Source organism: Merops nubicus, unplaced genomic scaffold (genome assembly GCF_000691845.1).
Source record: "Merops nubicus isolate BGI_N331 unplaced genomic scaffold, ASM69184v1 scaffold10342, whole genome shotgun sequence".
NCBI classification, from domain to species: domain Eukaryota; kingdom Metazoa; phylum Chordata; class Aves; order Coraciiformes; family Meropidae; genus Merops; species Merops nubicus.
In genome coordinates this window covers 29478-56189 of record NW_008595635.1, presented here as the reverse complement: position 1 = coordinate 56189, position 26712 = coordinate 29478, and the positions used below count along the sequence as shown (strand labels likewise).

Here is a 26712-nt window from a genome sequence, read left to right as displayed (position 1 = left end):
TTGACTGGTATTACTAAAAATGTTCTCGTTTATAGCAGAATGGGACAGAGCATTATACAAACTTCCTAAATTGGTTTCTCCAATTTGGAAGAGAAGCTGTACAAAAAGGTATTGTTTAACAGAGCTCTTTTTCATCATAATAAAATGACTCTAGTGATTCCTTAACATGTAGCATCCTGCATATTGATTACATTTAAAGATCTGTAAGACTTTAAAGTCAAGTGCATAAAGTCAGAGGAAATCACAGTTAAGATTACTGTGGTCCCTATTGTGCATTGACTTTAATGTAAATTTTATACTCACTGGTTTCCACCACATAGCTTCACCTTCTGTATCATTCGTTCTTCACACCTCCCTGATTCTTTGTCTTATGTCATCCATCTTGTGTACAGAGTGAAGGAAGGATGCTTTGTGATCACATCATGGAAGGTTATCATGATGCATGTGCTAAAGTGTGTGAAAGCCAGGATTTATCTAGGCAACTTGATGATCACTGTCTGCATCTCTCTATAAAGGATATATATTCCCCAGGAAAAGTCTCAAATCTCCAATGCATTCTACCTTGTCCTGATGTGAGAGCAGCACTTCATAATTCAAATTTAGTCCAAGTACTGCAGCCAGGGACCTGTCACTCTGCACAAAAGCAGTATCAGCAACTTCCCAGATTTTATCATCATAGAAAATAATCAGCAATTCATATGCTTCCTTCTGAGTATGCTATGGCCTCGGGGGTAATCAAAAATTATAGCATCTCTTGTAGCTTTCACATTAGTGAAATATTTTCCATCTAACTAGCCCATGATTGGTTTCTAAATGCTGGTTCATACCTTCATATTTTAGAGGACACAGGTTAATGTGGCCTAGTTCCTGCTTCACTGTCTATTTTTCAAGTAGGTTTATGCTGATTCTTTATATTAGAGTGACCTCAGTCCCCTTGCAAAGTAGCCCAGAAGTATTTTACATCTGCCAGTGAAGGTGAGCCAGCTGGAATGGGAAAGAGGAGCTGACTAGTAACTTAGTCAGAAATCTGTCTCTTCTCCAACATTGGCCCTGCTTGAACTAAGTATCCCTGGCTTTCCCCCAAGACTACTGCTGGGAGGGGCTAATTTGCTCTTTCCTCTTCTGCATTTTCAATTATATCCCTCATGTTTATTTGCTACCTATATAGTTCTCCTTTGAAGGCCCCAGTAATCAGCCAAGGCAGAAGTGGAGGTCTGCAGATAAGAGCACAGGGCACTCGCATTGCCTCCGTGCCAGGTGTCTCTTCTGCTTTTGGCACAGCCCCATGGCTTGGGAGCGTTCTCTTTGCTTAGCAGGGTCTGAATTCAGCCACTTAACGCCCTGCTGCCGTGCCAAAGTACGCTCTGGAGCTCAGGATTGTATACAGGAGGAGGAATTACAGATGCAGCCAACTGGATGTTGCCAACCCATTACCTACGGTCCTCTTTAAGTAGCCTGTCCGTGTGCTCTGATTTCCCCTTTTCCCTTTTGTGAATTGCTGGAGGGAAGTGACCTGCTCTTCTCCTCTCCCTCTGAAATACTTTGCTCCAGAGAGCAGGTGGAGTTCTGTAAGAGCTGTTTTACACTCATTAACAGCACAGAGAAGAAATTTAAGCAATTAACTTAGGAGAGGTGTTTGTGTGGCAGCTGTGTATTTTGTTTGGAATTTTTTGCTCATTCTTTTTTTAATCAAGAAATGGCAAGATTTTTTTTTTTTTTCTTACAGACAATTTATACCTTTTTTTATAGTCACACAGGCACAAAAGGCACTTCAGGTTTGCCTTCCATTCCTTTGCTGAGCAGTTAAAAACATCCCTATTTCACTTTTAGACATTATAGATATAATAGTTTGTGTTTTCCAAGTCGTAGCCAGAATCACCCAAACTCCAACATGAAGAATCAGCCTGTTCCATTTTATAACGGGAATAAAAGAGAATAATAGGTGTTTTCCCCAGGTACTTACAGGTGAGGAAAATAGAGGTTAAGGAACCACATAATAAAATGCAAATTCTGGCAGCACAGTCCTCTGCTCTGTGGCCAGTCTTTGATTTCTCCTGTGAGTCTCTCCCCTCACAGTACCTGGCTGCAGAGCCCCTGTACCTTTCACATCTCACTCTTTTCAGAGTCCCAAAGTCCCTTTTTGTTGTGTCCTTAGACTTTTTGTACCAAGTCAGGAATTTCTCCTTATCTTCCTATGGCTTTGATGCAAACCAGCACAGACCTCGTTCAACTGTAGTAGCAGTATTTAGAAAAATTCTTCTCAGCCTTTGGAGGCCCTGAAAAATGATTATTTAAGGTGGTATGGTTTTCCCAAAAAAAGCTTGAGCCATTTCAGCTTCGCTTTCAAAAAAAAAAAAGGTTGAGCTTGAAGCAAACACCTGGTAAAATATACTGAGTTAGATACAGGGGGGAAAAAAAAATGCTGCTAAAAGCATGGAGTTGTCAATCAAGTTATTACAGGTTATACAGTTTATGGTATGTTAACATAAAGGCACAGCTTCCCTAGTTCCTGTTGGAGTCTCTTCAAAGAGCAACACTCTTTTAAATTGGTGAGCCTAAATATGTACCTTTCTACCTTGTTTCTACTCTTTAATGCCTATAATTCTAAGGGGGGGGAAAAAAAATCTTACCTAAAATAATCCAGACTGGCTTTAAGGAAGAATCTCTTCAGATGTTAATTACTGTTTAAAGTTTTCTGCTGGCTTGTATTTTCACCAACAGGAATTGGATGGATGAGCTTCCTCCTCTCAGTTCAGGTCAGCAGCCAGATAGGAAACCCTGATTTTCAGGAGAAAGTGCACTGACATGCACTGGTGAGAAACAGGAGTTACCAGGTATGGTAACACCTGGTTTATGGGTGGTTGGCATCCAGGATGTGGTTTTTCAAAAATAATTCCTAAATTGCAGCAATACATTCATTAATGTGTGGCCAAGTAATTAGGTCATCAGCCTAATTCTTTAAAGAAATAGTTTCTCCATACAAATCCTACCATTTGCTGAGTCCTCCAGAAAATCTGTTCCTTGCTCTGTTTCATCTCTGTCTTTAAAGGAAGCCTAGAGTTAATCTCTCCAACACTTCAGCAGTGTTAATTTCTTTTACTGGTCAGCACAGGGAAAAGCTAAGAAGCCTTTGTCTTGATTACAATGCTCTCTTCTCAGCTTAGTAGTAGGTTCAGGACACAAGGAGGCTGGTTAAAAGGAGAAGGTTGTTAGGCATTAGACCACTGAAGACCACCATTACACCGAGGATGTTTTGCAAATAAACTGTGAGGAAAACGTCTCCCCTCAAAGCACACAGTCATAAAATTGTAGTTTAAGACAAACAAGGTAAATGTGCTGCACCACTCTGCTTATAAAGGTTTTGCAGGTTTCTAATTATAACTTGTCCTAAGCAAAAGTCTGGAGCACCTTCTGAGAAATCTAATTCTCCATGTGTCTGATGAACAAAGAAGTGATTGTTTTTGCAGCATCATGGCTGTTCATGGCTGGATTTCCTGCCCTCCTCTAGACTGTCATCACAATGTTTTCTGAGAAACTAACAACTGTTGCAATAAATATTGATTAGTAAGTTATAAGAATGTAGCTAAGAATTAATTCTTGTACTTTTTCTGACTGTGGCTATAGCTACTGGTCTTTTAATCTAATACAATCAACTTTATGGCAATTTGAAGTCATAATGTGAAACCTGTCTTTCTTTAGCATACCTGAAAATGAAAGATACACAGGTTTGAGGCATTTATCAGTTCATTTTGAATACCAGAGCAAGGCTGATTTGAAGATCTGTGGCTTTTAAACTGGTCTTCTCTGTATTCAATCTCTGTTCTCACAGTAGAGATACCATGAGCTTCAGCTGCCTTCTCAAGTTAACACTATGGAGAAAGGATCACATTTCTTGCTCATGTATTTGTTAGAATAAATGGATTTCTACCTTGCTTAGTATCTTGATTACTCAGATTTAAAGAAAAAAAAAATCCTAAAAACAAAACAAAACCTTACTCAGCAGACTTCAGTACTACATTAAGTTTCAGGACAGGTTTAGTTAGAAATGGAACCTTCCTTTCTTGCTCTTTATTCATAATCTAAGTACAGCACCTTTTAATCAAAAGCATTTTAAAGGCAGTTTGTGTAGTGTGTGGTACTGATTAAAAAAAAAAAAATAATTCCAAACCAGAAACATGATTATTGATTTTTAAATGGCAAAAAAAAAGGCCTATTATTCCTTACTATGAAGAGTAGATGACAGCTGTCAGCTAGCATACTCATGCAATTCTCAGTTCTGGTTTGCTCCTCATTTATACTTATCCATTTTGTACATTTATATTCAAATATATATATATATATATACACACACACATACACTTTATTGTTTTTTCAGATAATTTTTTTTTCAGTATGTGTAAGGCAATTATATTCTTTTCAGAAGACTAGGTTTCCTGTGTCTTTATTCTCTCCTGCTCACAGAATTAAGGCCCTGAGTTTGTCGCTATCCTTTCTAAGCACAGTTCAGAATTGGAGAGGAAATTGAAATTTACCTCATGAGATACAATCTTTGTGGTGTTGGTGTTCTGGAGCAGGCTGGGAGCAAGAAAACTGTCAGCAAAACTTAGAGCAAACCCTTAGGGAGAAAAAATTCTACCTAAAGACCATCTCAGAGATTAAAGGAAAAAACGTGAGTCTTGTTGACTTTGGATGTTAAGCTGCTTTTCTGATTCCAAAATCCTAGGCTCGAGTCTGTTGGCAGGATTCTACTCAAAGGAAATTTTTCATATTTTTTTACCTATTTATGTTATTTTACTGTCAGATGGTAATAGGTAGTGTAACAAGAATAGCTTTACTCTCAGAGTATGTTATTGGTTTGTTTTTCAGCAAGTCTCAAAATGTAGCATGGTTTTTGGGTTTTTGTTGGTCTTCTATCTGGAGTCAAGATGTTTTTAGTGTGTTTTTTGTTTTTTTTTTTAATTTAGCTGAACACAACTGAGTGTTCTAAATAACATTAGCCTTAATAATAAATAGCAGCTATATAACATCTATCAGATGATTTTGAAGAGTTGTAAAGATGTTATACAGAGTTTTCAACTTTTTCCTGAGGTTGCAAATATTTTTATCCCCATTTCACAAATGAATAATATAAGACTCAGGTGAAGTGACTTGTGTACAGTTAAACTTCTGAGCCAGCAGAGCCACAAAGGCAAGGGAAATTGTCATATTCCTTGAGTATTAGTTTTATCATTGTGATTGCACTTGATTTTGTTCTTTTTGCTATGTTTGGTCTATCACGGTCCTAAAAGTTCATCTTACAGATAAAAAGTCTTGTACTATGGTAAGAGGAGTAATCTGGATGGATTAAAAAAAGAAGGTGCTGATTATTTCAAGCTCATACTTGCTTTTTTTTATCGTTCTCCATTTGTTTTGGAGGGATTTTCCTTTTATCCCAAAACCTTTTCAGCAGCTTTCCGTTTCTTTATTTCACCTACAAAAAATATCCTGTCTTGTCTAGAGCAGAAAATTTGACATTTTTCTACCATAAGGGTTAAATCTGTTTTTGCTGTTCGTATAAAAAATGCAATCCTTTAATGTATTTATGTTCTTACTTGAAAATAAGCCTTATAAGAAGGCCATAGACCATATTAGAATTTTTTTCCCCCTGTGGTATCTCACCAATTCTTTCTTTCTTTTGGTTTAGTCTTTCTACAGCAATCAAATATTAAATTTAACATTCCCAGTTTGGTGCTATTTCATCCCTCTCTCCCCCTCCCCAGCTGGATCAGAACGCATCCTAAGACAGAGAAGGACACGTGACGGTGAGATTATTTATGCTAGCATGCAGGATGGATAAATGGGCATGCCAGTAAAGATTTAAGGCTGTGTTTCCCAAGTCAGTGTTGAGGCAAGAAGATGAACACATTTCTTGTAAAAACAAAAAAAGATGCAGTTAATTAGGTAAAGAGAGAGTTTATTTGAGCATGTTTTTTTAGCTCTGTTTCAGTGACATGTTGAAAACCTGAAAAGAAAAGGAATCAGAGAAAACCTAACAGATGAATCAAGGCTTTTATACTGAGAGGCTTAAGGAACTTCTTTGATTTATGAAAGGGAAGGTTAAGAGCTGAGCTGATTGTCGTGTACGAGTGCCTACACATTCACATTCAGAAAGTATCTGAGATTAGTGTGACCTTTAGGAGAGAAGCACAACTAGATTGGGTGGTTTGTAGTAGACATGGTAAGCATTACTTCCCCAGTGATGTAAATTAACTTAGTTGGAACTTAAATCAAGCTGTTGAGTTGTTTTATTTCCCCACAGTTTAGGTTCTGGTTGACCACAACTTATCAGACTTCATGATAGGAAGGGGCAAAACTTTTCCAGTGAATGAAATTGTGTCATGATTTTTTTCAGGAAATCAGATATAATGGTTCCTTCTGGCCTAAAACAACTCTTTAAGTTGCTGCAGATATCACTCCCAGTATTCTGTGTGATTGTGAATACAGGCACACAGAGAGTGTTATCCCCTTTTTCATTTTTCCATGCAAGCTGTACTGTAAAAGGGGAACATGCAAGAAGGTAGCACATCAAATGGTTCTGCATTAAGCCATAGGACTGGGCATAAGGTAGGGAGGGAAACCTAACTGCAACTCTGTTAACAGAAATAATGTTGGAATTTACAAAAACAAAATTAGCTGAACCTTAATCTCTAAAATGAAAATGAGGAAGCTGAATTTATTAATATTTCACCTCTTTTAAGACAGAAAAGGTTGATTCCAGCTCTGTGTGCCCTTTTAGTTGTCTTGCTCTAAAGCCGAAATAAGTGTGTAAACTCTTTTCTTTCTTATTTTTCAAGTACTCACTGTTATTTCAACAGCTCTTCATGGATAGCTGCAGTATCTGACATGTTAGCAAGTGAATTACATCAAGTTTTTTGTTTTGTTTTAAACTGTCTCCAGCCTGATTTCGCTGACTCATAGTAGTGAGTGGCGGTCACAATTATCACAGCCACCGTTTTCCTCTGGGGAGCTGAAGCATGCTGCCGAGCTAATCAAGAGGGGGAGAGACAAAAACAGTGAGAAATTGCATTCGGAGAGATTTGCCTTCACAGTACAATGTTGGGTTTGAATTTTGGGAATCGTTTGGGAGTGTAGGGAGATATTAGTCCCTGCAGCCTGAATTCTTTTTTAGTGGATGCTTAAGTCTTTGTGTACTTGGAGAAAGTCATCTACTAAGAATTTTTAAATGAAAAAAAAGTTAAGTCATGGACTTGTTACAACCTGAGTGCAGTTTGATTTCAATGAGATCCAGATTTCATGCTTTATGCAAATGTGCTATGTGTAAGTACGTTAAGAGAGTCTGTCAAAGAACAAAATCTGGTTAAAGCAACCCTCAGTTACACCACCGAATTATGGTAAAAAACCCTGTAATGTTGGAAATAAATTATTCTTTCTGTTCTAATTAAACATTAAACACAAGTTTCTGAATCAGTTGCCTGATTCTGACAGAAGCCCCTCCCCCCCGGCTTGGTAATTGACCATTTACATCTGTCCCTAAAATGTTGTGAAGAGCATGAAGAAAGAAGTGTGGGGAGGTGGTGTTTAGAGAACTGAAGGCTCACCACACAGAAATATGTTTCTGTGGGGTTACGCTCTGTGCTAGTCAAGGAGGGCAAATATGCAAGGAGCATTGACAGCATTCCCACGACAAAAGAAAGAGGTGCACATCATGTAATCATTTAGTTGGAAAAGACCCTTAAGATTATAGAGTCCAGCCATAAACCAAGCACTCCCAAGTCCACCATTAAACCATGTCCCTAAGTGCCACATCTACACGTCTTTTGAAAAATACCTCCAGGGTACACAACCACTTCCCTGGACAGCCTGTTCCAGTGTTTGACAACAGTTTTTCTGCAGAAATTTTTCCTAATATCTAATCTAAGCTTCCCGTAGTACAACCTGAGGACATGTCCTCTTGTCCTACTGCCTGCTACTTTAGAGAAGAGACCGACAATGTGTAAGTGAAACTCAGAAAGCCAACCATATCCTGGTCTGCATCAGAAGAGGCATGGCCAGCAGGTCGAGGGAGGGGATTCTCCCCCTTTACTCCACTCTTGTGAGACCCCACCACAAGAAGGACATGGAACTGTTGGGGCGGGTCTACAGTAAGGCCACAAAGACGATCAGAGGGCTGGAACACCTCTCCTACAAGGACAAGATGAGAGAGCTGGGATTATCTGGGAAGACCTTATTGCAGCCTTGCAGTATCAGGAGGGGCCCTATGAGATAGCTGGGGAAGGACTTTTTACAAGGGCTTGCAGTGATAGGATGAGATGAGGGGTAATGGGTTCAAACAAGAAGAGGGTAGATTTAGATTAGAAATTAGGAAGACTTTTTTCACTGTTAGGGTGGTGAATCACACAGGGTACAGGTTGTCCAGGGAAGTTGTGGATGTTCCATCACTGTAGGGTTGTGTTTAAGGCAAGGTTGGATGGGGCTTTGAGCAGCCTGGTCTGGTGGGAGGTGTCACTGCCCATGGCAGGGGGTTTGGAACTAGGTGATCTCTAAGGTCCTTTCCAGCCCAAACCATTCTATGATTCTGTGACATGCCTCTCACTACAACATCCTTTCAGGCAAAGCTCTACTGGTAGAGCTGACTCGGGGGTTCCTGGTGGTGCAAAATAGGTAGGGAAATGTGTAACAGTATAGCAGTGATGTGAACAGAAATTTGGACTCACCATTAGCCAAATGAGAACTGTATTCCCTGTTGGGACAAAAGCAGCACAGATTTGGGGAGAACAGATTCTTGCTAGTTTGTGTTGGACAAGCTCTCCAAGAATTGCATCACAGCGATAATGTTTTTTATTTCATGTTGGGTATTTGAGATGTGCTCTGTTGAGTTTGTGTGCTCACTTCTGTCATTCTTTTAGTCATAATATGTACAGTTATGGTAGGAGGCTGTGTGTAAATGGCAGAATTTATTATGAGTTTCAACATATGGTCATTCTCCACAGTGGCAGTGTGCTTGGCTCCTGACAACAGGAGCTCAAACACAGAAGTTCACATAGGCCTTGTGATCTAGGAGGATATTGAAAAGATCTGATCTACAGGATGTTTGTTGCTGTTTGCCATCATCATGGCACACAAATAAGGGTGGTTGTTCGGTGGTTTAAAAAAATCCTAGGACTTAATTTAGGTGCTGCTTCTGCATTGGTAATTTATGTATGCCACTGGTTTCTCCCTTTGGTTACCACGAGGAGACATTGGATTATATTATCGGTTCATTCCACTTACAATTTAAAATTTTGCTTTATCAGAATAAAACAACACAGTATGTCATAGGGCCCCTTTTTTTTTTTTTTCAGAAGCTTCTTAATGTCCAGTGGTTAAGTGATACACAGATCTCTTATACCCACTTACCAGTTATCTCTTTAGAAATGCTTGTTTCACAGATAGCCCTAGATTTGACACAAGAGTTACATGATTATGAGAGGTAACTGAACTGAGGGCATATTTCCCAGTCACAATTTTAAACCTTACTCAGATTTAAAGTCATACTGCTTTTGTAGACTTTGTAGGGTGTAGATTTTGTTGGAGTGGTAGCAATAGTATTTAAGACACTTGCTTAGCATGCTTCAATAGCTAAACAGATCAGGAAGAGAATGAACACTTAGAAATTAGGTCATTAGGTAGAAATACCAAACATAAGTATGTGCGCTATCACTAGCTCAGATGTCTAACCAGCAATTTAGCCCTGGATACTAAGCAAGCACCAAAAGCTTCAACTCAGATAGGCATCAGGATTTATCCAAACTCTTAAACTGTAGGTTTCACCTCAGTGAAAGCTAATACAAATACTCTGAGTGTCCAGCATCACAAAGAGCAGCTTTTCTTGCAATGTAGTGTCACTGTTTAAACAAGAGGCTTAGGAATGATACCTAAACTTTGTTTGCAGCAACTTACCTCTTCACAGGATCAGCGCAGTTTCTTTCTGAGGCTCATAGACTGGTGTTTATGCTGTCTGCTGTGTGTAAAGAGGTGTTTTAAAACAACCAGCACTTCCATTTCACCAAAGGAGTTCTCTTGATGCACTTCTTCCTTTTTCCGCACCCCTCCCCCCCCCGCTTCCTACCTGTGCCTACTTTGAAGTCTCTTCATAGTCCACTTCAGTTTCCAGAAGGCACCAGAATAATCTGTGGTACCATGAAATACAGTATGGGAGGAAGAGTTTCTGGCAGCAAGAATTATAAGAGAATTCAAAGATGAGATTATTGACTTACTGATGATGATAATGTATAACAGCTCATAGAAAACTGATTGTGTACCTGAGGACTGAATTGGCAAATGTGATGCAAGTTTTTAAAATCCATTCCATGGCAAATGTAAGCTTTCGAGTGGCATAATTTTGCCAGGCAAAATAATAAAAACTTTAAGAACAGTATAAGAGTACAGCTCATACTATCAACTGCCTGTAAAGTGTTAACATAATTACTTTTTAAAGATAAATCCTTCTTTACAAACCTGTTTGTAGGGGTCAGAAAACATGAGAATATGGATGTTTTAACTGACATATTTTGAATGACTGAAAGGGTTTTCACAAAATCCCTTGGCAAAGATTTTTTAAAAAATGAATTGGCATAAGAGGATCCTTACTAAATTTGAGAATTGAGAAAGGCAACAAGGTTACTCAAAGGAATGGAGTGGTTTCCATGCACAGAATGAGAAACACAGAGATAACTTGGGATGTGGTACAGATTTTATAAGATTGAGTTGCATGGACCTACATTTAAACAAAAAGAATTTTCTTGACACAGCAGATTGTAGGCATTGGAACTGAATGCAAAGAGTGCAAAGTGCTTTACATCAGTTCTAGGTGTGACTGTGCAAGAGAAATTCACTGGGATACACAGAAAACACCAGGCTGTGGAAAATTTTGGGTAGAAAAATATGTTAAACTTGTAAAAATTGTTGGGGGAAGTACGATGTATGTTTGTGCTGCCCCTATTCTTCTTTTCATACCTACATGTGTTTTTTTTCAGGCATAAAATGATAGACTAGATGGTGCTTCAGTAGAGTTTAGCAGTTCTTCCATGCTTTTGGAGTCTCTGTTGAAACATTTGCATTTTTGATGTACTTTGAAAGTCATTGTCACCAGTCTCAGTAGCTGTAGAATATTTCTCATATTTGCATCTTCTGAAATCAGGAAACAGAAGAATTAGTAGCAGATTACTGCTAAAAACTGTCCAGATTCTGTTAATCCTTGCTCGCTTCAAGAGTTGGTGTGTGTTTAAATAGACCTCTTTCAAAAAGATAGTATCTTCAAATTTATTGGAATGACATTTTTATTAAGCCATTTGAAATAGGAGAACGAGACTAAAAGGTTGTTAAATTTAGTTATAGCTACCAGAGCACTGTGAATTGCTTTATTAATTCTTCCTGTAGCATAAACAGCAGAGTGCAGATTTTTATTAACATTTGTGGTAACTGTTAGTTTCTGTTATTATTTTGTTTTATGGAAGTAGTTTTTAAATACTGGTCCTCCCCACTGGGCAAAGTATGCTGCGTCATTTCCTAATATACACCTCAACAAATTACTCACTCTTTCCTACTCCCTTCCTTGCTCCCTGCAATGAAGAGGACCATTTTGTGTAGCGATCTGAGGTCAGTTTACCCTGCAGCATTCATCTTCTAGCAGAAAGATACTATTTTATTTTTTCCAATATGCTGTAATCTACCCTAGTTTCTGATATATGTAAAACCTATTAATTGTTAATATTGCACTTCTTCAATTCTAGTCATGACCAGACTGCATGTGGGGCTCTGGTTTGGGAAGGATCATTAACTATTCCCCTGGGGAGCCCAAGTGGTACTTTCTGAAGGCAGCATGAGCTGTATTATTTGTGTAGATGTTGTCCTTGTGCTGCTACATCCATTTGAAACTGGGACCTTGTGCATAGTCTGCCTTGTATGGTTTTGAACAGCATTCCCTCGTGCTAGCACTGTGGAGTGTTATCTGGAATGCACAGAAGAATCATTTATCGCTGCTGCTTTTTCCCTTTTGATTGTTTTTTAAACGGGGCTGCAGACACTAGTGGGTATTTTTGCTATTTCTTTTCGCCTATCTCAGACACTTCAAACGGTTGAGGTACTTTTCAGCATTTCTCTTTGTTCCAGATTACCTGATCTAATAATTAGTAGTTCCGTTGAAAAGCAAAACACATCTTCCATTTAAGGGGGAAAAATCCCAAACAAACTACTTGTTAATGGTACAGCAATGTTTTAATACATGTTATAAATGTAATTATATATTGACTGTCATCTCTGTTACGAAATTAATGGTCAAAAACCTTTTAATCTGCATATGTAATTGTGTTATATTATGCAGGCTGGTGCACTAAATGGCACAAGTCAGAAACAGATTTTTTTTTTTGTTATTTTTTAATTTTTAAACTTTTGACTGTCACTATATCTAGATGAAACAGAAGTATTTATTTTAGGGATTTTTTTTTTTAGACTATCACATTCATTGTAACAACATTGTGTCATTTAATAATACTGTAGTTCGTTCTAGATGAGGTGTTTCCACTTTTGTAATTGTCTTAATAATGAAATACTATATTTAATGGCAAAGCTGACAAAAATTATATCATCTCTCCAGAAAATGACACTCATAAATCCATGCATTTTGTTTAAAAGGAATGTGGCAAGAAACCTACATAGCCATACTCCAAAACAATTAAGTGTTTAATATCAGATAGTAGATTATCAAAGAATGTCTTCGTAGGCAGATATAATCTGATATATTTTTCTAGAAGTGGTGTATTTGCACATGTGCATATATGCAAAGCAAATCCTCATTAGTGCAAGGTTCTCTGGAATCTTAAATGTGCACTGAGGGAAAATTAGTCTTTATCCTCGGGTTTAGAAATCTTAGAATTATCTAATTTGCTGTTATAATTCTTTAACTAATGAATCAGTAAATTCACCTTTTCTCTCTTCCTTTTATAAATCAGCTTAGTATCAAATATGTGATGTGTGCCACCCAAGTTTAAACAGCCAGGTTTGGTTTCTTCAGATAGTATTGAAAAGGAAAAAAAGAAAATCTATCACTGTGACTACAAAGCAAGCTTCAGAAAAATATAGATTTATAACAAATTGAACTATGTTCTCCCAAAATGGTTTAAAAACAAGGTTGGGAAATGAGCGTTTGTCTTGTACGCTGCAGATTTTTGCCCTCCCTTCCTCAGAATCCATTTCTCAACTTAAAAAAGGATGGAGGACCACACCTGTATGGATGCTTAGAGTATAATTTGGGTTGAAAGGGACCTCATAGGTCATCTGATCTAACCTCCTGCTCAGAAAAGGATCACCTGTGAGATCAGACCAGATATTGTGTTTTATTTGAATTAGAAAAATGTTTGGTTTTGAATCAGGAAATTAATATGTATCCATGCCACATCAGGAAAAACAACATATTATGCTTAACTGAGACCTCAAGGCAGCAGCAGTTATAAACTGTTTTCCTAACATCCAATGCCATTACCCAGCTCCTGCAGTGTTAGTAACAGAGCTCTCTGCAATTTTGAGGATATTCTTAACCCATAACCAACAAGAGTCCTGGTATTCAGCAAAGATGTAATTAGTTCCCAGTTCCTGAAAATCTTCAGTCAAATTTAGGATTAATATAGTCAGTGCTTCACTTATGTCACATCTTTCACAGTGTTAAAATGTTTCCTGAAGTGTGGTAACTTCAGTACCCTTTCCTGGTGCAAACCCATGTGCTCCTCCAAACTTTCACCTTCCCAGGGGCTCTGTCACTCATGTTTCACATGGAAAAGTTTGGGAATGACAGCCTTTTTTCCCTAGAAAGTAATGTTTCTAATGGAGCCTGCAAAGCACCTCCTTTCACAAAGAGGTCTCCAAGAGAGAATATTTTCCAAATAAATGCTAATATCTATCACTACACAGAAAAACAAGTAAAGGTAAATGACAGTGGTTTTTTTAGGGGCCAGAAGTGGTTTCTTGTAATATCAGATCAGCAAGTGATAGAGGAAGGCTTTCAGGAGGCTCTTTGCAGTTCATATGCAATAGTGGGGCCCTGCAGCATGGAGGATGTGCCTGAGTGAGGGAGGAGATATTTAGCAGCCTGGAGATGGCAACAACAACGAAACTAATTTTTATCCGTAAGCTCTGGCATGCTACATTTCCATAACCTGTGTTAAATCTAACTATTATGAGGGCTGAAATTTTATTTGCTCCTGTTTATCTCAAAAGAAAAGACAAGAAAAATCTTCCAGCAGAAAGTGTTATTTTTAATTTTTCTTCTTTACTATATATTGTCCTGCAAACTTGTACATGGATTTATTGTTTCTTCTCCAGATGGATCCTGTGCAAAAAGCAGTCATAAACCATACATTTGGCGTGTCAATTCCCCCGAAGAAGAAACAAGTCATCTCCTGTAATGTCTGCCAGCTTCGATTTAACTCTGATGTGAGTATTGGCTATTTTCATTCCTTTTTTTTGGTACATTAGGTATAATTAATCTAAAACCCCTTTCCCAAACAAATCATTCCAGTTCTGCCTACATTCTGCTCAGCCTGCCAGGCTAATATTTTGTCCACTCAGAGGTGGAAGTCCATGAAGGTATATCGCTCTTTGATGCTCTTGACTGTGTCTGGCACATTATCACCCATCGATGATATCCTATTTGACAGTCCAGTAACCTTCAAGTGATGCTGCAAAATAAATGTTTGGTTTCTTTTTTAAAAAAGGAAAGGGAGCATACAGAAGAGCTTCCCTGTGAGTTCTCCATGTCATACTCACTCTTCTTCCAGAAGAAATATGTTTTTCCTGTTGTTCCTACGTTCTTGCTGATATGTCTTCCTGTTTTTTAAGTCACTCTTACAGTAACTTTCATTTGTAATAAATATGAACATTTACTTCTAGCTACATTTGTGAGTATGATAAAATTCAAGGAAACTACTTCCTGAAGTGTAGTTTAAAAAAACCACATTATAAAAGAGTACATGGATTGAGATTCTTAGAATATATATCTAAGTTTTTCCTGAGTAGCTTGAATATTAAAGAAATTCAAGAAAACAATGCCTAAGAAAATTACAACCTTTGACACTAAAAATATGCATTTGTTCTTGGAGACTACTTACTAATGTCATTAACTAATTTAAAAAACCCTCAAAAGTATATTTTTTTTTTTAAATCTCAAGTATAAAAATAAGTATTGTGTTAATGTTATATATTTTATTGTTATAATTTCAGTCTAAGAAGTAGTTTGTAGACACCTTGTCAAAGCCTTGGAGTCCTTGGTGCTCTTAGAGATTCACAGTAAAGCACCTGTTCCTATTACTCTGATTTTCTCTGCGTCTGCCATCCCACTTAAAGTGTCTTGTAAAGTGGTTTCCCCAGGTTGGCTCTTTTGTCTAGGCTGGTAAGAATTTTGAAGCAGTGCTCTCTTTCCTTCAAATTGATGTCTAAATCTGTCACCTTTTGACAAGCTTATTAAACTTTCTTGGAAATGGCAATATTTACTTAGTTAACTGATTTTAAAAGTCATTACTTAAAAATTAGTTCACTTGTCTTTCCTCTTTAAGATTTAAGGTAAAAAAAAAATCTTTGTACTTCGATACTTGGTCCAGATACTTACTTTTACTGAATAAAACAAGGAACCAATCAAGTTTTAAAACATTTCTCTTGGTTCCTTGCATCTGAATCTTGCTCCTAAGCTGGACCTTACTCCATCACCACAGAGGCAGCTCTTCCCTCTTCTCCATCTGATGATGGGTTCTGTCCCTAGAGGAGTCACTCACTTCATCTGCACTGACATTGACAGATGGACAAGTAGCACTTCAGGCAGATGGATTGACTCACAACTTAGTGGCTCAAAAATTATATCATTTTGTATGTCTGCCAATGGAGCCGTTTTTCCTATCTACACTGACTTACAGGGTAGAACAAAAAATGCATATCATATTCTGCTTTCAATAGTGGCAATCATAAAAGCATGACAGATTATAGTCTCATTTCTTCTTCTGGGGCAGGTGTATTCCTACAGTGTTCCACTCCTTTCTCTCTAAATGTGATCAATATGCTCAGTTCTAGTTACTAGAAGACCTCATCATCCATTTGCAATAGGTGGTTGTAAGAAAAGATGAAGCATCGTGATTGTGCTACCATTAATGATAAAATGCAGTATGCTTTACCAGGACTTTCACAGACAACCTGGAAAGCTGATTTTAGAAAGCACTGAGATTTTAGTAGTGCTATTAATACCAGAAAATACTTGAAATATAAATTTAAGTTTTGCAAATGTTTCATAAACACAACATACAGGAATATTTGGAGAATGAGTTTTCATAGTATAGCACTTGTGTTATAAAAGCTGTCTAAACTGTCATTGCATTATTCAGCTTCTCCTGGGAAGCTTACATAAAATTTTAAATCTTTCTTCCAGGTTCAGTCCTTTGACCTTAAGAGTTATTTATCTGAGTGCGTTGCCTTTTTTTTTTTTTTCTGTGAGTGAGTTCTTATTTTATTCAGATATTATTTTCACTACCCACCCCCCTATAATTTTCACTGTCATACATTCACTGAGGCAATGCGAACGGCCTTTCAGCTAAACTCTGCAGACTCTGATAGTTATTTCTTAAGTTGTTAAAAGCTCCTTCACAGGAATAAAAATCTGAATTCTTTGCTTGGGTTTTTGTTTTGGTTTGATGGTTTGTTTTGATTGGTTTGTTTGGGGTTTTTTTTCCCTTTATAGTGGGAAATTATGCTTAGGAGGTGGAAAGGTCTTTTACAATCTGTCCTGTGTTTGCAGACTGGGGAAAAGGAATCAGATATTTGTGAACCTTGTAACTGTCTTTCAGTGAATCAGTTTCACCATTTAACATTCAAAAGAATGCATTTGATGCCTTTAGATGGCGTCAAACTGTGATAACCTGCATTAAATCTTGAGCATAGCACATTGCAGAATGAGATTTGTAGTACAGTGACTTGATACTTGCAGTTTCTTCTAGTTCTGCAAGGCTCACGTGCTCCTTCCTGTTGATGGGCATTTTGTTCCTTTGAACTTCCTTTGACATAAATTATGCAAGCACATTAAAAGAAAATGACAGAAGTAAGCTATTAAGTAGTTTTCTTACCTTTGTTCACCTAAATGAATTTCAGTTACATGGTGTTTGAAGGTTCTGACCTGATTCTAGTAGTACTTTATTGCATGAGTAACATACAGACCAGTGGATATTCATCTGTGAGAAGAAAATGGGTTTCCTTGCCTGCAGTCTTTTCTTCACACTGTGAACACCCCCTGATCTGGATCAGTAGACCAAAAATTTCTAACTAGTCAATTTGTAGTTGTCAAACCTCCTGCTAAAATAATACTGTAAATTGCAGGTGTTTCCATTCTACTAATGTATCTGTAGATTTAGCTTTGGTGAGAGTGATCTGGCATTAGATTCAAAGGCAGGGATCTGCAGCTATCTGCAGGAAGAGAAAGTGTGATATGAGGGATGGAAGGAAATTTCAAAATAGGCTGTCTTCAATGTGGAGGTATGCCTATCTAATGTTGAAGTGAGGTTTTCTGTATTTTGAAAAGTAAAAATTTCTAGGATGATGCTATTTGTCTGCTACCATATTATGATATGAACAGAGGGTTTCCTAACTGAATTCTTCAGGATCTCCCAGTCTCCTGTACGTTTAAAACAATTATTTAAAGTACTACATGAAGAAAACATCTGTGTACAAGCTCTAAGTTCAGTCTAGTTTTAGCCTAATCTGTTTATCCTCTTCCAAAAAAGAAATTATGAGTTTTGTCTCATACTCATAGACTGTCAACATCATACTCTGTCATTTTCTAAAATTCATTAGCTGCAGTTTGGTCAGTTTGGAATTTTTGTTTTTCTGTGAGTAAGTTCTGGCAGAAACTGTTTGAGAACCCCTTCAAGCTCTGTTGACTCCAGGAGAAACTGTAGTGTAGAAGAGATATCCAAAGTCTTGAGAAACAGGAAAATAAAATGCCATATCTGTGAACTAACACCAAACTACAGTTGTTTTAATAGCCTGAACTTTGAGGTCTTTGAATGTGAATTTTATATGTAATAGTAGTATTGACCCAACAACAGTGGTAACTGATACTGCTTCAGCAACACTTTTTGCATGATCTGGTTAAGATTCTTTAGCTCGTACTTAGAGTGGGACTGGCTGCCTAAACCTAACTGTCATGTTGAGCATCTGGAATACCTGGGACATCCACACGAGGATGGTAGATCTGACAGAAGACCTGCAGCTGGAGGTCAGGCAGGACACCTGAGGACATCCCAAATTATACTGGATTCCTATTTCTAGAACTGAGCCCCTATTCCCTGTTAGGTTTGCTTTCTATATTTTTTTTTTCCTTTTTATTTTTCTTTTTTTTGGGGGGGGGCAGGTAGGAGGGAGAGTGGGGTGTGAGGGTGTAGGAACCTTGATTTAGTGAAGAGAAAGCACTAAAAGAAATAGGAGAAAGTTAATTGACCTCAAGATTATGATAACAGAAAATTGAAAAGTTATTAGAGCTCTCAACAATTCAAAGGAAGTGATGTGGCAAAAAAAGTGGGGCAAGTATAGAGAAAGGTCTTTTTCCTGAACTAATTTTTAATTACAGTAAATACCAGGAGTCAGCTGCTGTTGAATTAAGTTGGAAATCTCAATTTAGAAAGGACAGCATTATAAGGGTATGTAGCTGATGAGAATGATTAGTCAGAATAGTCAGTAAGATACTTACTCTAGCCTGCTTAAACTTTATTCTGTTCTGCAGAATATACTTTTTTAACTTTTTCTTTTTTTAAAAAAAAAGCAACAGCGTCCATTACAGTTACAGTTGTATTTGCTCCAGTATATTACAATAAACATAGATGTTTCCATCTTTTCATTACAATACCCGTTAACACAATTTTATCTTTTAATTTCTACACGATGATGAAACACTATGAGTTCCAATATGAGCTATAGTCTTGTGTTATAATCCAGCTAAAAAAAATAAGAAATATCTCAATTGCATGGTCTCTGGTGGTAGTAAATGTAACAGAAGAGGAAGAATACTCTTCGTGGAACAGATTGTAATAGTGAGTCAGATTTTACACTTGCTTAAAGGTCATCAGAGCAAAGGACATAACTATATTCTATTAAGGAAGGAAGACATGCTGAAAAAGATCTAGTCTAGCCTTTGAATTAATATATTGGTTTTCATTTAAGTATTCTGGGATTCCTTCCAAACCCATGGTGTATCTATGTGGACTATAGATAAGCTTTGCTAAATAAGTTTTCATATTATTTACATAGGTCTGGTTTGTTGATATTTATTAGTACTATAGACATTCAAGCAGAAAAAAAAAGCAACTTGAGTTTGCTGAATCCTTACAGTACCCATAAAAGGGCACAGTAGCAATAGGGCAAGGGGGAAAATGGCTGTTTTCTATCCCACATGGAATCCTTCTCTGCCTGCTCTTGGCTCATTCTTCGTTATTCCTTCTGGCCACCAGATGAATCTCCAGCATCTCCTGCAGCTGCTGTGTGACAGAAAGTCCCTCCAGCAGCTGTGGAGCTTTGGCCAGACCACCCCCAAGATGTCTATTATGTTCTGCTATAGCATCTGACACTGTAACTTGCAGCCACAAGAGAAAAGTGAGTTGTGGTTGCAATGATACTTGTTTGGCATCTGCAAGATTTCTTTTTTCTCCGTATCTACAAATCATCAACTTATGTTTGAGTAACTCTCTCTGCTCTTCTTCCTGCTTACTTTTATTGATACTCTGCATATTTTTTGGGGGCTTGGTCACTAAACAATAATGTCAGTTCTAATCCAGTCTTTTTCCTCAGCAGCCAGACCTCTCTGTATTCCAAACTCATAAATGTATTATGCCAGCAGTCCACATGACGTTTTGTTAATTTTTTGTTTGATGGGTTGCTTTTATTTTTAAAACAGAGTTTGTCATCTGCTGATTACATCTAAAAGTATCTACTTCCCTCTGAGCACTTTCTGTTTCTTGTAGGAAGGTCTTTGGCTGTGGTACAGTCTGGTAGGTACCATCTTGTTGATAGGATATCATTTGGCTGAAATAAACTTGTGTTTGTGCAGTGTGTTGCTCTATGAGTAATGGCCATCAGTCAGGAATGCTTTTTGGTGTACACCTTGTAGGCAGATCAGAAAAAGCAGATTTAACAGCTGGGGATTAAGAAATGCTGACGGTCATCTTATTGTTGAATGCATTTATAGCAAATAAAAATGATGTGATGATAGTTATCTTTTTAAAAAGCCACAAGGTAAATTCTTGAAGTTTAGGCAAGTATTACCAAATGTTAACTTTGCAATTTTGAATGAATCACTCATGCTGTCAAAATGGTCACACACAAAATAATCAATAACATCAAATAAAAATCTGCAGAACTGTCATTGTCTTTTGTTAAATGTTTAAAATTTTCCCTATAAATAAGACTATATTGGTTCTTTGGGTATGGAGGGTAGTGAAGCAGATAGGAGGTAATTAAAAGCATAAATCTCAGGAACTTGTGAAGGTAATTTTCTGTTTCGTAGACAGAACTGACAAAATGATGAAAGTTGTTAGCTCCAACATGACAGAAATATTGCATGATTATAGGGTACAGGGCTATAACATGCTGAAAATTATGTTCAAATAACAGCTATTTAACAGAGCTTTTAACTAAGTTTTGTTAGATATTTAAAATGTGAGTTGACTTCTTATGACATGGCTGATTTTCACAGCTTTTTGATTTTTGCTATGTCCTTTTCAATAGTAATGTACTTTGCTATTAAGAGCACTTAGGTTTTAGAAATATATTGAGAACAGAATTGGAAAAATATGGCATAGCTTTGGTATAACAAATGTATGAACACTTCAGTTTTACAGATTTCTTCAATTACATCTGTTATTAATATAAAATGAGATAAAACTAAATTTTTCAACACCACTTCCTAATTTATCACTTCATGTAATTTTTATTAAATATATGATTCTAGTCTAAATTCTTCTTAATTTATATTCTCATATAAATATGAATGCTACTACAATATGGTTCTAACAGGTAAAACATTTGATGGACCTCTTACTCTTTTAAGAAAGGGAGCATTATAGTTTAGGACCTGTGAATTAAAACAAAAGTATGTTATGGACAGAAATACCTCTGTGCTCCTCCAATCTTGCACAGTTAGCTGCCCTCTTTAATAAGCCCACTGCCACTGCAGCCATGCCAGGAGAGCGCTCACAGGGACACTGCACACGCTTCATTAGACGACGACTCCTTACTGCCTAATGCAAGGTAGTTATGGTTAGCCTGGCTGCTTCCCTAGTAAAATCATCACCTGCAAAAACAATTTTTTTTTTTTTTTTTTTTTGTACTTAAGACTATGTAGTTATAATGGAATTCTATAGTCACCAGGAAGTCATAGCTTAGATCCCTGTTTTTACAAGAATACTATTACTTACCTTCCAGCGCTACACAGACCTTATTTATATCTTTCAGACACAAACTCTACTGATTTAAAAATATGCTCAGGTAATTCAAGCTATTGGTAATGTAGGACAAAGATCTGAATATTATGAGGATGTTGTAAGTATTCTGAAATAATTATATACTCAGGAAATACTGTATGAATGATATGCCCCATGGAATTGCAATCAGCTTGATGTACAAGAGTGGGTAAGTACACAAGTGTTGAGATGTGGTCTTTCTACAGTGTATGTTTTGACTATATTTAGGACTCGATAGCTTTTTTTTTTTTAGCTTAAAATTATGTAAAACTTTTTATGGTATTCAGGAAGAATTTATTGCTATGGATATTCCAGAGCAGAATAGAACATTTCAGGTTTATTACACATCTGTTAAATCTTCCAGTTGTAAATTGTCTATGTGATGGAACTGTTATTGGCAGAAGCTTTTGTGGTATTTTCAACAAATTTTTTTTCATTGGAGATGACAATTGCATACAGCAATTTGAATACAGCGTTTGAGATTAAACTGCTGTTGAGAAGACTTCCAGGGTGGAATCCTTGCTTTAAAAGAGTGCAATAGAGAGAGAGAAGAAAGAGGATGTACAAGGCACAGCATTCAGTTCTGTTTAGCTATGGTGTTCACCTGGCATTGCAGAGCCTAAGGCATGACCCTGGGCTCCACACATGGAGACTTCAGTCTCTCTTTGTTTCTGTATTTCTGCTTCCTGATATCATGCTGCTCTACAGATAGTTACTTTGATAAGCTAATTGTCAAACTGCATAAATGTGGTAGCAGATTGAAGCCTTCAGTTTGTGGTAGCAGATTGAAGCCTTCAGTTTAAGTGTTGATGGTCTTATTTCTATGAAGACCTACTGAAGGGGCTACTTCAGCTGAAACTGAAGAAACCCGAAAAAAACTCTTGATCTCACACACATATACACTGAACCACTGGATTTAGTCAAACCATGCATCAGGTTGTCATCGAAGGGATCTGGCAGGTTAATATTTCATCTCTTCATGTAGAAATAAATTAAGTTAATTAGTCATTCATATACCAAAAAGATCCTAAAACTCCATCACTTGTGAAATGTCAAAATCAATAGTGCTTATTTCAAATATACTGTTAGTCATTGCTCCTGACAGGGATAATTTTCTGTAATCTTTTGTACTGCAATCTTACTTAAATTTCAGAGGTTTCTTAAAGGTAATACCACTATCAATTAATCTGTATCATCTGTATGTTTCCTGGTAATCTCTCTGTTTTTATCTATATGTACACACACACATATTTAAGTTATCCAAAGTAAAGCTGCTGAGGTTATTTTATGACCTATAATATACTAATGAATATTAGCATTTCTTTTGGAAAACATATTTGCATGTAGATGTTTTACATTGTTATTTTTTTATTAGATGCAGCCTAATACTTAAGGCTAACATATTGTATGTGGTCTCACAGTTTAACATCCTGATGCTTATATTTAAAAATTATTTATTTGGAGTTGAAAATACCAATTAACTTCCAATTTTAAATAATATGTAACATTTAGATCATTTGTATGTCTCAAAATATTTTTGAGAGGAAAAACTTGTCATTTCTTACAAGCAAGTCATTAGTCCTTATAGCATAGAAGGCTTCCTTAAAAAATGTCATAAGGTTTAATTGGTTGTAGTTTAATTACCACTTAAAGACTGTGAATGAAACTAAAAATGTAAATTGCTTAAAGAGAGGGTGGGTGTCCTCCCACCAATTTGGGTTTAGAAATTTGAAAAAGGATTGAAGAAAGTTGGTTTTTAAAATTATTAATTTTAAAATTAATTTAAATTTTTTTTGCAACTGAATACAAAATACATCTTTTCCCTAAGCCATGAACTTCTAAAGACTTAGACATATGTTTAGTGTCTTACAATATGCATACTATTGATCAAAAAGTGATGCCAAGCAAATGCAAAAACACTTTTGTGGAATTTGGTCTGTCAGTACGAGGGGTTTTTTTGCTTTCTGGTATGTAATGTCATACTTATTGCAACTTAAAGCTTTTCCTGTTCATTGGTTCTTACTGTCCAGTACTTGATGCCTTTCTATACTTTCTAACAGTTAGGGGGAATTCAATTTTAAAATATTGCAATGTATATATGTATCTCTCTCTCTCAAGCTAGTATCCCATAATCAGTTTTAGAACCAAATGGAAATTAGATTTTCCCTTTAGGTAGGGGGTTCTTTCACATGAAATATTTTCTTATTCCATTTTTTTCAAAAAGTGTCCTTCTTAACCTAGCAAGCATTTAATTTAAAATTTATAACAATAATAGAAGTTCAATTCTGACATTTAATTTTTATTATATAAGCAATAAATTTAACAATCTTTTTAAAATAAAAATTTAAATGTTCCAATAATATTGAATTGTGGCATAAGTAAATTATTTTGCTGTAGATTTGATTCATCCCTACATTAAATGCACTGGAATGAGTTATTATGCATTTACAAAGCATCGGAGTACATGAGTACAGAGATTCTTTGAGGTTACATGGGGTTTTTTTATTTTCTCAAATATTGTTTTGATGATACAGAATTTATATCAATTATTTGTACTCAGTTAATGTTAGCGATGATAAAAAGTACATTCAGTATCCATATTACATTCCTGGTTATTTACTCTTAATTGCATTTTATATTTTATTGGGGTTTTATATTAAAACTGGTAAATTATCTTTCTTTTATACATGTGACTTTTAAACCTTGTGTAATTTCAAAAATGTAAATATAAAACAAATGAAAATGCATGTTCAGCTTCTTAACTAAAAATGAAAATTTTATGTCATAGCTTATTTGAAAGATTTGTTTAGTATTTCAGTGGCATATTAGAAAGCTGTTAACCTGTACTGTATTGCTATATTTGTCAGAAACAAGTTTTAAATGGGACTTGGAGCAAACATGTTTGTCTTTAAAGTGATAATTGTGAAAATATTTCATAAAATTGGTGTTAGTATTAATCAGAAAACTTAGTGCCAGTAATATTCAGAACTTGTGTTCCAGCTTCAGATTCCCACAGCCATCCTTTTTTCTTTTGCTTACTATGATACCAGAAAACTCCAATGGTTTTTGTGATGTTTTTACACAGCACACAGTTCCATGCTGATGTTGCAGTTGAGTTACCAAAAGGCAACCGAATCAAACAATTTGTATAATAAGCAAATTCTGAATTTAGGTCTGTCTGAAAGGGTTAGAAAATGGTGCTTATGTGGCTAGGAAACATGGTGTCAGTATCTCAAGGAATGCTTCTCTAACTTCATGTTTGAAAAAGGGTATCTGTGTTTCCACTGGCAGAACAGAGATGAGTTGAAAGAGCCTAAAGACCAAAAGTTGAACAAAATCCAGCCAGTGGGAGTTGAAACTACACCAATGCGGTGTGGAAATAAATAGCATGTACCTAGCTGACAAGGTGAAGCACAGAAACAGTTTACTGAAGATAGGTTTTTCCATTCCTAGCTACTTTAAAATCAAGGCCAGACAATTTTTTTTTCCCAAAGGAAAACTGAAAAAGAACTGAGTAGTTCAGTTTTGGAAAAGGCTGATGTTTTCAGGAGTCCTACCTAGATGGTCATAGCACTACCTTTTGGCCTTATAATGTACATCTATGAATTTGAGAATAAAAATATACAAAACTTAAACCAAAAGTGAGTCACCACATTATCATGAGGCTTTGCTTGTGTTTATGAAAATCTTAATTTTAATTCTGCCTGGGCTTGTTTGTTCTCAACAGGTCTCATGTACACTATAGGAGGATTGAATGAAGGGAATCAAAGACTGTAGTAGGTTATTACTGATATTGCAGGCATTATTATTGCAAATATCAGCAGAAAGGCTTATTATCAAGGAATTGACTTACTAAGTCTTTCTCTTGAGTGCACCTATGTCTCTTATGTTATAGCTTTGGCCACAGGCAGCATATGATCCTATCAACAGCACACATATGCGTGGAGCATACAGTTCAAATATTTAAAGGGACATCATCAACTTGAGAATGCTTGAGTAGAAAAATTTTATACTTGCTATTATTTAAAGTTAAAAGTATCGGAATGGAAAGGGTATATATACACCTCAATTTTTAGCTTCACTTTTATGTACACTGTAATGCATGACTCATTGATTTAATTTTGCTGCTGGTAAGCAATCCTTCTAGTGCATCATGTAGCAACGGCAAAGCTTGAGAGAAATGAAAAAAACACAGAAAGGGTGGAGAGAGACAGGGTGAGACTCCTGTGCCTGTGCAAGGCCCACCAACAAAACAGGGTGCAAACACATCTTTGCTCCCCTACCGCATTTAGAACCGAAGAGGTCCAGCCCAGAAGTTGACAAGTGTCCCTTTAAGTAATGCACGTAGTAGTAGTTGTATAGTTGTTTAGTTGTTTCTTTATAATCCTTAAATTTTTTTGTATACATTAATATTTCAAAGGTTTCAAAATCAAGAAATAGTTGAATAGTAATTGATAAGTAGACTTTCTACTATTTATATAATAGTGTTTTGAGTTTTTTTCAAATCTCAGTTTCAAAGGAATTCAAAGTAAAACTTACCTGGAAGCCTTTTTTTACTGAATGCTTGCTTACTGACATCTGAAAAAAAAAAAAAAAAAATGTAGCCACATGTCCCATACGCTATCCTTCTGCCCTTTCAAGGTGGAAAGCAATGTTTCACAGGATGTAAAATCACTTCAGAAGCTTCAGTGTATATGAACTTAATTCCTCTGTTTTAGCAGCCATTCTCCATCAGTTTTAAAAGTGCATATAACTTTTGTGAGGACTCCAACACACTGTCAATTCTCTTGTCTCGTCCAGCTGTTTCCACTCTTCACTTAGACTCCACCACAGGATAAAAGCTCTATTACATGCTTTTCCAAGGTGACCGTATAGCAATGCCTGTTTCTGCTGATCTTAAAATTATTTTCCTCATTATGGCAGCACTGTTTATGGAATTCAACCATCTTAGGTGTTATAGTTGCTTTTTAAAAGGAGCATGTGACTTGTTTCATGCCTCGCTTCATTTGATGCAGTGAACTAAATAAAACAGTCTTAAACAATTGAAAAGAGAGAATGTATTTTTGCATGAACATATTAGAAGTTTACTTGCACTGATGTTTTTATATGCCAGGTGCCAAGGTGTGGTCATCTGGCTACATGAAGCATGCTTTCTCTGAGTGTTTTACTTTGAAATAAATTACAATATTAACTT

The 26712-nt window shown here is 36.5% G+C and overlaps 1 protein-coding gene across 1 annotated transcript in view; it reads left to right on the top strand.

Moving 5' to 3' along the window:
- Window positions 1-26712, top strand: part of ZNF385B (zinc finger protein 385B) — a 53147-nt gene that overhangs the window by 3632 nt on the left and 22803 nt on the right. The window contains exon 2 of the mRNA XM_008936128.1: window positions 14356-14466. Coding sequence (XP_008934376.1) covers window positions 14356-14466 — 111 coding nt within the window. The remainder of the gene's footprint in view (window positions 1-14355; window positions 14467-26712) is intronic.